Source organism: Ascaphus truei, chromosome 8 (assembly GCF_040206685.1).
Source record: "Ascaphus truei isolate aAscTru1 chromosome 8, aAscTru1.hap1, whole genome shotgun sequence".
Classification (NCBI taxonomy): domain Eukaryota; kingdom Metazoa; phylum Chordata; class Amphibia; order Anura; family Ascaphidae; genus Ascaphus; species Ascaphus truei.
In genome coordinates, this window is record NC_134490.1 from 1,659,070 (window position 1) to 1,672,643 (window position 13,574).

General features: G+C 54.8%; 1 protein-coding gene across 1 annotated transcript in view; it reads left to right on the forward strand.

The window, feature by feature from the left end:
* PAOX (polyamine oxidase) overlaps positions 1-13,574 on the forward strand; it is a 40,978-nt gene that overhangs the window by 16,040 nt on the left and 11,364 nt on the right. The window contains exons 3-4 of the mRNA XM_075610280.1: positions 2,942-3,141; positions 12,502-12,757. Of these exons, the coding sequence (XP_075466395.1) occupies positions 2,942-3,141; positions 12,502-12,757 (456 nt within the window). The remainder of the gene's footprint in view (positions 1-2,941; positions 3,142-12,501; positions 12,758-13,574) is intronic.

Genomic DNA, 13,574 nt, shown 5'->3' on the forward strand with positions numbered 1-13,574 from the left:
TAGCGCACACTGACTGAGTAGCGCACACTGAGTAGCGCACACTGAGTAGCGCACACTGAGTAGCGCACACTGAGTAGCGCACACTGAGTAGCGCACACTGAGTAGCGCACACTGAGTAGCGCACACTGACGGAGCAGCGCACACTGACTGAGCAGCGCACACTGATTGAGCAGCGCACACTGACTGAGCAGCGCACACTGACTGAGCAGCGCACACTGACTGAGTAGCGCACACTGACTGAGTAGCGCACACTGACTGAGTAGCGCACACTGACTGAGTAGCGCACACTGACTGAGTAGCGCACACTGACTGAGCAGCGCACACTGACTGAGCAGCGCACACTGACTGAGCAGCGCACACTGACTGAGTAGCGCACACTGACTGAGTAGCGCACACTGACTGAGCAGCGCACACTGACTGAGTAGCGCACACTGACTGAGTAGCGCACACTGACTGAGTAGCGCACACTGACTGAGTAGCGCACACTGACTGAGTAGCGCACACTGAGTACCGCACACTGAGTAGCGCACACTGACTGAATAGCGCACACTGACTGAATAGCGCACACTGACTGAATAGCGCACACTGACTGAGTAGCGCACACTGGCTGAGTAGCGCACACTGGCTGAGTAGCGCACACTGACTGAGTAGCGCACACTGACTGAGTAGCGCACACTGACTGAGTAGCGCACACTGACTGAGTAGCGCACACTGACTGAGTAGCGCACACTGAGTAGCGCACACTGAGTAGCGCACACTGACTGAATAGCGCACACTGACTGAGTAGCGCACACTGACTGAGTAGCGCACACTGACTGAGTAGCGCACACTGACTGAGTAGCGCACACTGACTGAGTAGCGCACACTGACTGAGTAGCGCACACTGACTGAGTAGCGCACACTGACTGAGTAGCGCACACTGAGTAGCGCACACTGAGTAGCGCACACTGAGTAGCGCACACTGAGTAGCGCACACTGAGTAGCGCACACTGAGTAGCGCACACTGAGTAGCGCACACTGAGTAGCGCACACTGACGGAGCAGCGCACACTGACTGAGTAGCGCACACTGAGTAGCGCACACAGACTGAGCAGCGCACACTGACGGAGCAGCGCACACTGACTGAGTAGCGCACACTGACTGAGTAGCGCACACTGACTGAGCAGCGCACACTGACTGAGCAGCGCACACTGACTGAGCAGCGCACACTGACTGAGTAGCGCACACTGACTGAGTAGCGCACACTGACTGAGCAGCGCACACTGACTGAGCAGCGCACACTGACTGAGTAGCGCACACTGACTGAGCAGCGCACACTGACTGAGTAGCGCACACTGACTGAGTAGCGCACACTGACTGAGTAGCGCACACTGACTGAGTAGCGCACACTGACTGAGTAGCGCACACTGACTGAGTAGCGCACACTGACGGAGCAGCGCACACTGACGGAGCAGCGCACACTGACGGAGCAGCGCACACTGACTGAGCAGCGCACACTGACTGAGCAGCGCACACTGACTGAGCAGCGCACACTGACTGAGTAGCGCACACTGACTGAGTAGCGCACACTGAGTAGCACACTGACTGAGTAGCGCACACTGACTGAGTAGCGCACACTGACTGAGTAGCGCACACTGACTGAGTAGCGCACACTGAGTAGCGCACACTGAGTAGCGCACACTGACTGAGTAGCGCACACTGACGGAGTAGCGCACACAGACGGAGCAGCGCACACTGACGGAGCAGCGCACACTGACGGAGCAGCGCACACTGACTGAGCAGCGCACACTGACTGAGTAGCGCACACTGACTGAGTAGCGCACACTGAGTAGCGCACACAGACTGAGCAGCGCACACAGACTGAGCAGCGCACACTGACTGAGCAGCGCACACTGACTGAGTAGCGCACACTGACGGAGCAGCGCACACTGACTGAGCAGCGCACACTGACTGAGCAGCGCACACTGACTGAGCAGCGCACACTGACTGAGCAGCGCACACTGACTGAGCAGCGCACACAGACTGAGCAGCGCACACAGACTGAGCAGCGCACACTGACGGAGCAGCGCACACTGACGGAGCAGCGCACACTGACGGAGCAGCGCACACTGACGGAGCAGCGCACACTGACGGAGCAGCGCACACTGACGGAGCAGCGCACACTGACGGAGCAGCGCACACTGACGGAGCAGCGCACACTGACGGAGCAGCGCACACTGACGGAGCAGCGCACACTGACTGAGCAGCGCACACTGACGGAGCAGCGCACACTGACGGAGCAGCGCACACTGACGGAGCAGCGCACACTGACGGAGCAGCGCACACTGACGGAGCAGCGCACACTGACGGAGCAGCGCACACTGACGGAGCAGCGCACACTGACGGAGCAGCGCACACTGACGGAGCAGCGCACACTGACGGAGCAGCGCACACTGACGGAGCAGCGCACACTGACGGAGCAGCGCACACTGACTGAGCAGCGCACACTGACTGAGCAGCGCACACTGACTGAATAGTGCACACTGACGGAGTAGCGCACACTGACTGAGCAGCGCACACTGACGGAGCAGCGCACACTGACGGAGCAGCGCACACTGACGGAGCAGCGAACACTGACGGAGCAGCGCACACTGACGGAGCAGCGCACACTGACGGAGCAGCGCACACTGACGGAGCAGCGCACACTGACGGAGCAGCGCACACTGACGGAGCAGCGCACACTGACTGAGCAGCGCACACTGACTGAGCAGCGCACACTGACTGAGCAGCGCACACTGACTGAATAGCGCACACTGATGGAGTAGCGCACACTGACTGAGCAGCGCACACAGACTGAGCAGCGCACACTGATGGAGCAGCGCACACTGACGGAGCAGCGTAATTGCAGTCTCCTGGCGTGTGTTTGCCTCATGGCCTCTGTGTCCTTGTCCGTGTCCTTGCAGGGGATATGAAAGCCTGGTTACCCGCATTAAATCCTCCCTGCCCAGCGACACTGTCCTACTGAACAAGGCGGTGAAGACCGTGCACTGGGACGGCTCCTTCCGCGGCGGCGGCGGCGGCTCCCGCGCACACCCTGTGCAGGTGGAGTGCGAGGACGGGGGCACCTTCGTGGCAGATCATGTCATTGTCACCGTCCCATTAGGTAACAGGATCAGCCCCTGATAACGGAGGTGCCCGTGGCACCCGCAGGCAGCTAAAGGGTTTACAACAAGAGACAGGGGGTGCCCAATGCTACATCCGATTAACAAAACATATAATGAAAAGTATAAAGTAAAATACTTCAATAATAATAATAATACTAAATACTTGGTTATTTGGTTAACCCTTTGGCCAAAGGCGTCATAAGCCTGCATACCAACGTCAAGGTATAACCAAAATAATGCAGGTCCTACACTACACTGTGAACCCTTCCTTTACCTCTGTAAGAGGGGAAGGACCATTACGGGTCTTGTTCCTGCAGCAAGTGAAATGACCTCCCAGTCAATTGGAGGCTGTGGCACCTCCCCCCAGAGCTCACTCCTCCTTCACCTTTTTTTTTTTCCAAAATTTTTTTTTATTAGGAATTCACATATTTCACATTATACAGGTGATAAACGTTAATACAGCCTAATACAGATTTTCTCCTTTTATTGGTTAAAGAAACCAGAAAGAAAGAGGAAAGCTCATCGCTCCCCTGACCCTCCAGGGGCTGTGTGGGGAGCGTGAGTGTGGAAACAGAGAGCAAGAGTGGGGGACGGGAGAGGAGGGTTGGGGGGGGGGGGGGAGGTATGCCCGTTGCTTCCCGTGTCCTCAGTCAATTTTCGTTAGATCCTCTAAACTGTTTTTCTTTTTTGCTTTTCATATATGGTTTAGTGGCGTGGGGGTGCCATATGGGTTAGCCACGGATCCCATGTTTTGTTAAAGGACTCCTTCACCTTTTTAACTGGGAGGTCATTTCACTTGCTGCAGGAACACGACCCATTATGGTTATTCCCCTCTCACAGAGGTAAAAGGAAGGGTTCTGCATAGTCCCTGTTTTCCTGTGTGTAGCTGTGCTGGAGCCTGCTTCTTTTCCACTCAGAGCTCCCAGGCAATTGCTGAAGAATCAGGTTGTATTCTTTCTTTTTTTCTTCTTTCTTTTTTGGTATACTTTGGTGTGGATCTGTGGGGGAGTATACTGTGAGTATACAGTGGTTTTTGTAGAGGGTTTGGGTGTTTTTTTCAGGGTTAAAAACCGTTTTTGTTTTACCCAGAGGCTGCTGTATTTCAACCCAGCAAAGCTGCACTTTGGCTGGCAGGAATTGCAGTCTCAACCCCTCTCCCCTCCCCCACCTCTGGTTGTTTTTTACTTCCAGTTTTCACTTTAATTTAAAGCCTGATTTCTTTCTTTTTCATTTGCATTTCAGAGCTCTGTGTCTTACTTTAAAACCTTCTTTTTTGTGTGTGGTTTCTTGTAAGAGAGAGAGAGTTAAATAATTAAGGGGAGAAAGAGAAGATTACAGCAGGTTTTAAAAGCTGTTTTCTTTTCCCTCCCTGTGCAGAGAGATAGTTAATTGGTTCTTAAAAAGACAGTTACCTCTCTGCATCTCTCTCCCTAAGCACTATTTCATCCCCTTACTTAGAGGCTTATTTCATCATGCCTGGGGGGAATAGGACTAGTGCAGCAACAGGGGCCACACCTGGACATCGGACTCCAAAAACTGGGGCCCCTAGGAGCAATAACCACAGCCCTAGGCCTGGTACTTCCAGTGCCCTGGCTACACCTCCCCCAGCTCCTGTTGTCAGTTTAACCCCTGCAGTCCCAGTTCCAATTTGGGCGCAGGTGGCAGCTGCAGGCATTGACCCCAGTAATAACAATGCTGGGGCCACGCCCTGTCTGAGCAGGAAGCTTGGGGTGAGGTGCCCAATGTCACCTGGCCTTAGCATGGAGATTTATGTTAGGGCTGTGGCAGACGTTGTGGGTCCCTCTGCTGTGGTGGCGGCCAGCAAGATGTATGGGAGAGGCGTTTTCTTCCTCCGTACGCTGGCTGCCAAGCACACCCTGGTGCAGAAAGGCATCAGTGTAGGGGGAACCTACATCCCTGTAGAACCCATGGAGGGGTTAGGCACTAGAATTATTCTCTCCAATGTGCCCCCCTTCATCCCAGATAGCCTCATGCGGCTGCACCTGCAAGTCCTGGGAGACATTAAGTCTCCCATAACAAAAATTCCGCTGGGCTGCAGGGATAGAGCGCTGAGGCACGTGCTCTCATTTAGGCGGCAGGTACAAGTGCTGCTGCCGGGGAGCACAGAATCTGTGGAGGGTTCTTTTAGGGTGCCCTACGAGGGCATAATGTACACAGTGTTCTATGGCACGGAGGGAATTAGATGTTATCTGTGCAAGGAGCTGGGGCACACTCGTAGGAGTTGCCCCAAAGGGAACAGAGGACCTATCCCAACTCCTACACCCACCCCTCCCTCTGCCAAGACACCCCGTACCACTGTGCCCACCACAGCGGGGCCCTCAGGGGCCCAGGTCCCTCCTGGGACCACAAGAGATGTCGCTGTCCCATCTAGAACAGTGACTTCTGCACCTCTCCCTGGAGAGCGGAGAGAAGGAGAGGGGGTCGGCCTGGAGCGACCACCCTCTGTTATCACTGTCTCCCCCCAGGGGGAAATACCCTGTGCCGCTGCGCCCACCGCGGCGGAGCCCTTGGGGGCCCAGCCCCCCCCTGGGACCACAGCAGATGTCGCTGCCCCATCTCGGGCGGTGACATCTGCACCTCTCCCCCAAAGAAAGAGGGAGAAAGGAAAGCCCTTGAGGGCCCAGGCCCCCCCTGGGACCACAGAAGATGTCACTGGCCCATCTCAAACAGTGACATCTGAACCTCTCCCCAAAGAACAGAGGGAGAAGGAAAAGACCTCAAGGGCCCAGGTCCCCCCTGGGATCACAGAAGATGTCACTGCCTCAACTCAAACAGTGACATCTGAACCTCTCCCCCCTACAAAGAGGGAGAAAGGAAAAGTCACCCCACAACAGTCACCCTCTGTTGTCGCTGTCCCCCCCCCAAGAACACCTTACCCCCAATTTAAGCACCGTACAGAGTGTGGGGGAGCAGGAGGAAGCTCCTGTTATGGAGGTAGCGGCACTCTCTCCTGGGGAATCAATCCCCAGAAAGAGCAATTTTAAAACGAATAAGAGGGTGATTGAGGAGGCAGAGGAGGGTGAACCGTATTACGTTTACTCTCTGAAGTCTCTGAAGCGGAACGTAACATCAGTTCCGCAAAAGGTGGTCCTGTCCGGCCCACTGGTTACGATTAGCCAGTGTAAACCGGATCCTACACACGTACAGCCCCCCCCCCCCTCGAATTTCTGGAGGGAATACAACTGAAGGTACCCGGCGTCTCTGGGGTGGAAGGCCAAAATGCTCAGCAGCATGAGGCCTTGCCCATAGATATAGACGTTGGGGTGCCTCTCAACGCCCCTCTCGGTTGGAGAGCATCCCCAGGAGAATTGTGCTTCGGTGAATTTGCCTTGCCGAATGCACCTATCTTTGGAGCCAGCCAAGATCCCCCTCCGGCTGTACCGCCTTCGAGTGTCGCACCTGAGGCGGAGTCAGGTTTTGCGTCACCAGAAGTAGGGGATGGGCTAGGGCTGACCCCCATGGTTGAGGATGGAGAGGGAGAGGCAGGTGTAGGTAGGGATGCTTTAGTGAGCACTTCGGATTTCAACTGGAGGCTATCTGACGTGAGCCCTCTTAGTGGGGAGTTTTGGTATTTGTCAAAGATGACTGCCAGGCTAGACTCTCTCCTTGGGGTGCCTACAGAAGAGTGCCCTCCCGTGATTGCGGCGGATGCCCCTAACATTCCGTTTACTTACACGGCGATAGAGGAGACCAGGAGGGTAATGGGTACCTTTTTTGTTCAAAAGGTCACTCCAGAAACCGCTGCCTCTGCCATGCCGCCACCAGATACCCCTGAACATCCTACCCCGGGGTTGGAAGTGGAGGATTTAGTGGACCCCCTCGTGGAAACACCGAAGGGGGAACCCACTCTAGGACTGAGAGAGACCCCCGCAGGGGAGGGTGAGGTTCTTGAGCCTTTCAGTCAAGAGGAGCTTAGGGAGTTGGGGCTCAGTGAGGAGTCTTCTGGCACCGTGGAGTCGGTGGACTCTTTGACCCCTGTTATCCCTGCCCAGGAGCTAGATGCTTTCCTAGAGGATACCCTCCACAAGCATAAAAACTTGAAGGTGAAGTTGGCCCTTGAGAAGTGGAAAGATGCCTCGGTCATTCTCCATTCTCTCGGAGCTTACATCAGGGCCAACCACAAGGCCAAAATCTCTGGGGCTATCCATATTCGTGTCCTGAAGTTTGAAAAAGTAATGCGAGACCACGTATAGGCTTCTCGGGGTATAGTACCCTGAGCACCTGTGGGGAACCAAAAAACTCCTGATTACCAATGGCGTTAAGCATCGGTACGCTAAATGTTAACGGCTGTAAGGATGGGTTTCGCAGGTTCAAGGTACTCTCCTTTTTGCAGAAGGGGAAGTATTCTGTAAGTTTCCTGCAGGAAACCCATACCACTCCAGAGGCTGAAGCCAGCTGGCATTTGGAGTGGCGAGGCAGTGTCTTCTTCAGCCATCTCACTTCAACATCTAGTGGGGTGGTGACCCTGTTCTCTGAGTCTTTTCAACCTGAGCTGCTGCTTGCCAAAGCTGTTGTTCCAGGTCGCCTGTTGCATATCAGGGTCCGACACGAGGACTACACGTTTCATTTCCTGAACGTGTATGCTCCTGCCACCGGACCCCTGAGAAGGCAGTTCTTCGTCAGAATGTCTGAATACCTGGAGACAGTCGACGCGGACGAATACGTGGTGCTCGGGGGTGATTTTAACTGTACCCTCGAGGCTCGGAAGGACCGGAATGGTCAGGAGCCACACCCGTGTTCTGCGTCGGCCTTGCGGGAGGTCATCACCCGCTACTCCTTGGTAGACGTCTGGCGAGAACATCCTGAGGCATCCACTGAGTTCACCCATGTTAGGGTGTTTAGGGGTGAACGGATGTCCTGGTCCCGGATCGACAGGCTGTATATTTCCAGCCACAGCCTGTCGCGAGCCCAGTCCAGTGCCATTAGGCTGGCGCCGTTTTCGGACCACAATTGTGCGTCCGTGACGGTGACGCTGCTACCTGCAGCACCTTCGGCCGCTTATTGGCATTTCAACAATACGTTGTTGGAGGACAAGGGGTTTGCGACGTCTGTCCGAGACTTTTGGATGGCCTGGAGAGGTTGCAGGTCAGACTTTGCTACGTTAGAGCAGTGGTGGGACGTGGGCAAGGTTCATCTGCGCCTCGTATGTCAGGAGTACACCAGAGGTGCCAGCGGGCGGCGCGATGCTGAGATCGAGGCCCTCAGGGAGGAGGTGCTCGATCTCGAGAAGCGGCTGTCTGTGGCGGGAGACCAATACCTGCAGAGTATGTACGTGGAGAGGAAGTGCGCTCTCCGGGACTTGGAAGATCGGAGAGCTCGGGGGGCGTATGTGCGATCCCGCATCAACTTCCTTCGAGAGATGGATCGCGGGTCGCGCCTCTTCTACACGCTGGAGAAAAAGAGGGGAAACCGTAGACATATCACATGCCTGTTGGCAGAGGACGGTACCCCTCTGACTGACCCGGAGAGCATCCGGGACAGAACCCGGAGATTCTATGTAGATCTTTTCTCTCCGGAGTCCATCCAGCCAGATAAATGCAGGGTCTTATGGGAGGGGCTTCCTACGGTCGGTGAGGATGGAAGGGAGCGGCTTGAGTTACCTTTGACTCTGGCCGAGCTCTCTGAAGCCCTCAGTCTCATGTCCCGCGGAAAAGCGCCGGGGCTGGACGGGCTGACTGTGGAGTTCTTCCGGTTTTTCTGGGAGATGCTGGGACCTGATTTCACCGAGGTCCTAGCCGAAGCCCTGGAGATCGGTGAGATGCCACTTTCGTGTCGGCGGGCAATACTGTCTTTGCTGCCGAAGAAGGGGGATCTCCGTCAGATCTCTAATTGGCGACCGGTCTCACTGCTCAGCACGGACTATAAGATCGTAGCCAAAGCGCTTTCGCTGAGGCTCAAGTCCGTGCTGGCAGAGGTGATTCACCCCGACCAGTCCTATACTGTCCCGGGCCGGAGCATTCATGACAACATTTTTCTGGTCCGGGACCTGATGCACTACGCGCAGAGGACTGGTCTATCACTCGCCTTCCTGTCCCTAGATCAGGAGAAGGCGTTTGACAGAGTGGATCACCGTTACCTTATGCAGACCCTGCGGGCGTTTGGCTTCGGCCCACAATTTGTGAGCTTTCTCCAGATGCTGTACGCTTCTGCAGAGTGTCTGGTGAAGATTAACTGGTCAATGACGGCACCTTTTGTGTTTGGTCGGGGAGTGCGTCAAGGGTGCCCCCTGTCTGGGCAACTGTACGCGCTGGCCATTGAGCCCTTCCTCTGCCTACTGAGGAAGAGGCTTACCGGGCTGGTGCTGCGGGAGCCCGACATGCGGCTAGTCCTGTCGGCTTATGCCGATGATGTGCTCCTCGTGGCCCAGGACCTAGATGATCTAGAGCGGGCACAGGAGTGTCAAGAGGTCTACACCGCAGCCTCTTCTGCTCGGATCAACTGGTCCAAGTGCTCCGGCATCTTGGTGGGTCCCTTAAAGGTGGACTCTTTGCCCCCCACTTTTCGTAATATCTCGTGGGGGAGCGATACTCTCAACTATCTGGGAGTCTACCTGTCTGCTGCGGAGGACCCTGCCCCAGAAAACTTCAGTGATCTTGAAGAACGGGTCATTGCTCGTCTGGGGTCATGGGTGTATCTGTCGAGAATGCTTTCCCTTAGGGGAAGAACCCTGGTGATTAATCAGCTAGTGGCCAGTCAGCTTTGGCACCGGCTGATAGCCATGGGTCCAACCCCCGAATTTATCAACAAGATCCAGAGGAAGTTGATGGATGTTCTCTGGATGGGGAAGCATTGGGTCTCTGTGGGAGTTGCGTGTCTCCCTTTGGAGGAGGGTGGACAGGGAGTGGTGTGTGTCCGCTCCCAGTTACACACTTTCCGCCTCCAATACCTGCAGAGATACCTATTCGCAGATCCGTCTCCGCAGTGGTGCCAGCTGGCAACCTTTTTCTTTCGCCAGCTGCGCAATATGAGGTATGACCGGCAACTCTTTTTCATCAGGCCCGAGGGTTTAGGTAGAAACCTCTCGGAGCTGCCGGCATACTATCGGGACTTACTGAAGGCCTGGAAACTGGTCTCCGCGACCAGGAAGGAACAGGCGGTGGGGGTTGATTTCCTCGCCGAGCCCCTGCTGTATAATCCAGCAGTGGGGGCTCGGATGTTGGATTCACCCTCTATTTGCCGCCGGCTAATCCTGGCGCAGGTGACCAGAGTCGGGGATCTCCTGGACTATGAGCGGCGGGATTGGGTAGGGGCAGAGGTGCTCGCGCCCCGTATGGATCTGCGTAGTGCCCGCGTCCCTCGTCGTTTGATCCAGGAGATTAAAGATGCCATACACCCCGACTCCCGCACCTTCATTGAGGGGGTATTGCAGACCGGAGAGCCTTGTCATCCTATCAATTTCGTCTCTCCGGATCTTTGCGTGGAACCAAGGTCACGGCAACCCCCTCGGGCTCTTCTCTCCCCCAACCTCAGCAAGTTGGGGGAAATGTCCCCGGCATGTTTCCGCGGCATGCCGAGAAAAGTCCTGTATTCTCTGGTGCTCCATATAGTGCATTACCTCGCCCTTGTCACCCGCCCAGACACCATCTGGAGGCGGGTATTCCCAGCGAACGAGGACGAGAGACCCCGGTGGATGGAACTCTATTCATCTTTGGTTCCCCGTCCGGCCGGGGATTTGAGTTGGAGGGTCCTCCACGGAGCACTGAGCACAGGAGAGTATTTGGCACACTTTACGGACTCCCCCGCCACCTGTCCCTTTTGTGGCGAGCGGGAGTCCGTATATCACATTTATTCGAGTTGTGCCAGACTGCAGCCCCTCTTTTCCTTCTTGAGGAGCTTACTCCTGCTGTTCTGGTTGCACTTCTCACCTCATCTTTTTATTTTTGGGTGCCCAGTGTCCCGGGACAATAAGCCTAGGGATCTCCTGGTCAACCTGCTCCTGGCATTGGCTAAGGTAGCCATTTGTAAAACCAGGAAGCAGCGTTTGGAGGGGGGGGTCCTGACAAACATCGTGGTCATGTTCCGGGCGCTGGTGCACTCCCGTATTCGGGCAGAGTACTCGTACGCCGAGTCTACTGGGACGGTTTCAGAGTTTGCCTCCCAGTGGGCGTTAGGCGGGGTGCTTTGCTCGGTATCCACCAATCAGGGTTCTTCAGATTTAACCCTTCTGTTTTAAGTGCACTTCATCAGTGCACTTGTTGGGTTCATTTAATTTTTGAAAAAGCCCATGCTTGGGTGAAACGCGTTAGAGGTGCAGGGGCATCCTTTTTCCCCCCTCTTTTTAACCATGCTTCAATAAAGGACACTTCACAGCACAGTCCAGCAGTTGCTACGTTTTTTCTGCCTCGTGGTGCCCGCTGAAACACCCCTTCCACACTTGTTGGGTTCATTTAATTTTTGTTTGACTGGTTTATCTTTGTTCTACTTGGTAACAAGTAGAATTGCTGTTCAACTGAATTGGCCGGCTTCGCCACGTCACTGCGTGACCAGTATGCAGCCACGTCACGGCGTGACCAGTATGCAGCCACGTCACGGCGTGACCAGTATGCAGCCACGTCACGGCGTGACCAGTATGCAGCCACGTCACGGCGTGACCAGTATGCAGCCACGTCACGGCATGACCAGTATGCAGCCACGTCACGGCGTGACCAGTATGCAGCCACGTCACGGCGTGACCAGTATGCAGCCACGTCACGGCGTGACCAGTATGCAGCCACGTTACGGCGTGACTAGTATGCAGCCACGTTACGGCGTGACCAGTATGCAGCCACGTCACGGCGTGACCAGTATGCAGCCACGTCACGGCGTGACCAGTATGCAGCCACGTCACGGCGTGACCAGTATGCAGCCACGTTACGGCGTGACCAGTATGCAGCCACGTTACGGCGTGACCAGTATGCAGGTCCTAACACATTGGGCTGAAAGAATCACTGGGTGATACTCTGCCCTCAGTGTTACGGCCGCGTCCATACTGCGTGTGACAGCGCGGGTCTACTATATCCAAGGCCTACGGCAGTGATTCCAAACACAGGGTACGTGAGGTCTCTAAAGGGGTCACCCCCCAAAAATCTGTGACAGCCCTTTTCATGCTGCTATAAAAGTGGATTTGAGTTGGGATTTAATAGCCGGCATCCCTGGTCAGTATTCCCTTTGTCTGTCTTCCTGTTGCTGGGGAAGACTTTTGCTCCGTTGATTTGAATGAGGGATCCAGCTCTGCAGCACGTTAGGTGGACAAGCGGGAGACCGGGGCACTGACCGGTGACGGGGGTCAGAGAAGGTTGCAGGTGTGAGAGGGTGTGGGTGATCTGTGCCTTGACCTCTGACCTGTCCCCTGGTTCTAGGATTCCTAAAGGAACGTGCTCTGGGTTTCCTCCAGCCCCCTCTCCCGCCCCACAAGGTTCGGGCCATTCAGAACATGGGCTTCGGAACCAACAACAAGATCATCTTGGAATTTGAGGAGCCCTTCTGGGAGCCTGAGTGCCACATGATCCTGCTGGTGTGGGAGGGGGAGTCGCCCCTCAGGGAGTCCCAGAGGGACCTGCAGCGCGACTGGGTGAAGAAGCTGAGCGTGTTTGTGGTGCTGCAGCCGCCAGAACAGTATGTATAATATATGGGCTTATAGGGCAATGTGTATAATATAGGAGCTTATAGGGCAATGTGTATAATATAGGGCAGTGTGTATGATATAGGAGCTTAAAGGGCAGTGTGTATAATATAGGAGCTTATAGGGCAGTGTATGATATAGGGCAGTGTGTATAATATAGGGCAGTGTGTATAATATAGGAGCTTATAGGGCAGTGTGTATAATATAGGAGCTTATAGGGCAGTGTGTATAAAATAGGGCAGTATATATAATATAGGAGCTTATAGGGCAGTGTATAACATAGGACAGTGTGTATAATATAGGGCAGTATGTATAATATAGGGCAGTATCTACTATATATTTCTGAAAGTGTCCTATGTGTCCGGGTCTGTATGTGTCTCCCTGTGCCCCTCCCCGTGTCCCTAGCGGCAATCTCATTGGACCTTGGGCCAGGCCAATGAGATTGCTCCCTTGGGCCGCTCGCCCCCGCACACCTCTCATTGGCCTGAGGCGGAGTGAAGGGCACACACACACACACACACACATCATTATACACACACATCACTATACACACACATCACTATACACACACACACACACACACACACACATCACTATACACACACACACACACACACACACACATCACTATACACACACACACATCACTATACACACACACACACATCACTATACACATACACACATCACTACACACACACACACACACACACACACACACACACACACACATCACTATACACACACACACACACACACACACACACACACACATCACTATACACACACACACACACACACACACATCAC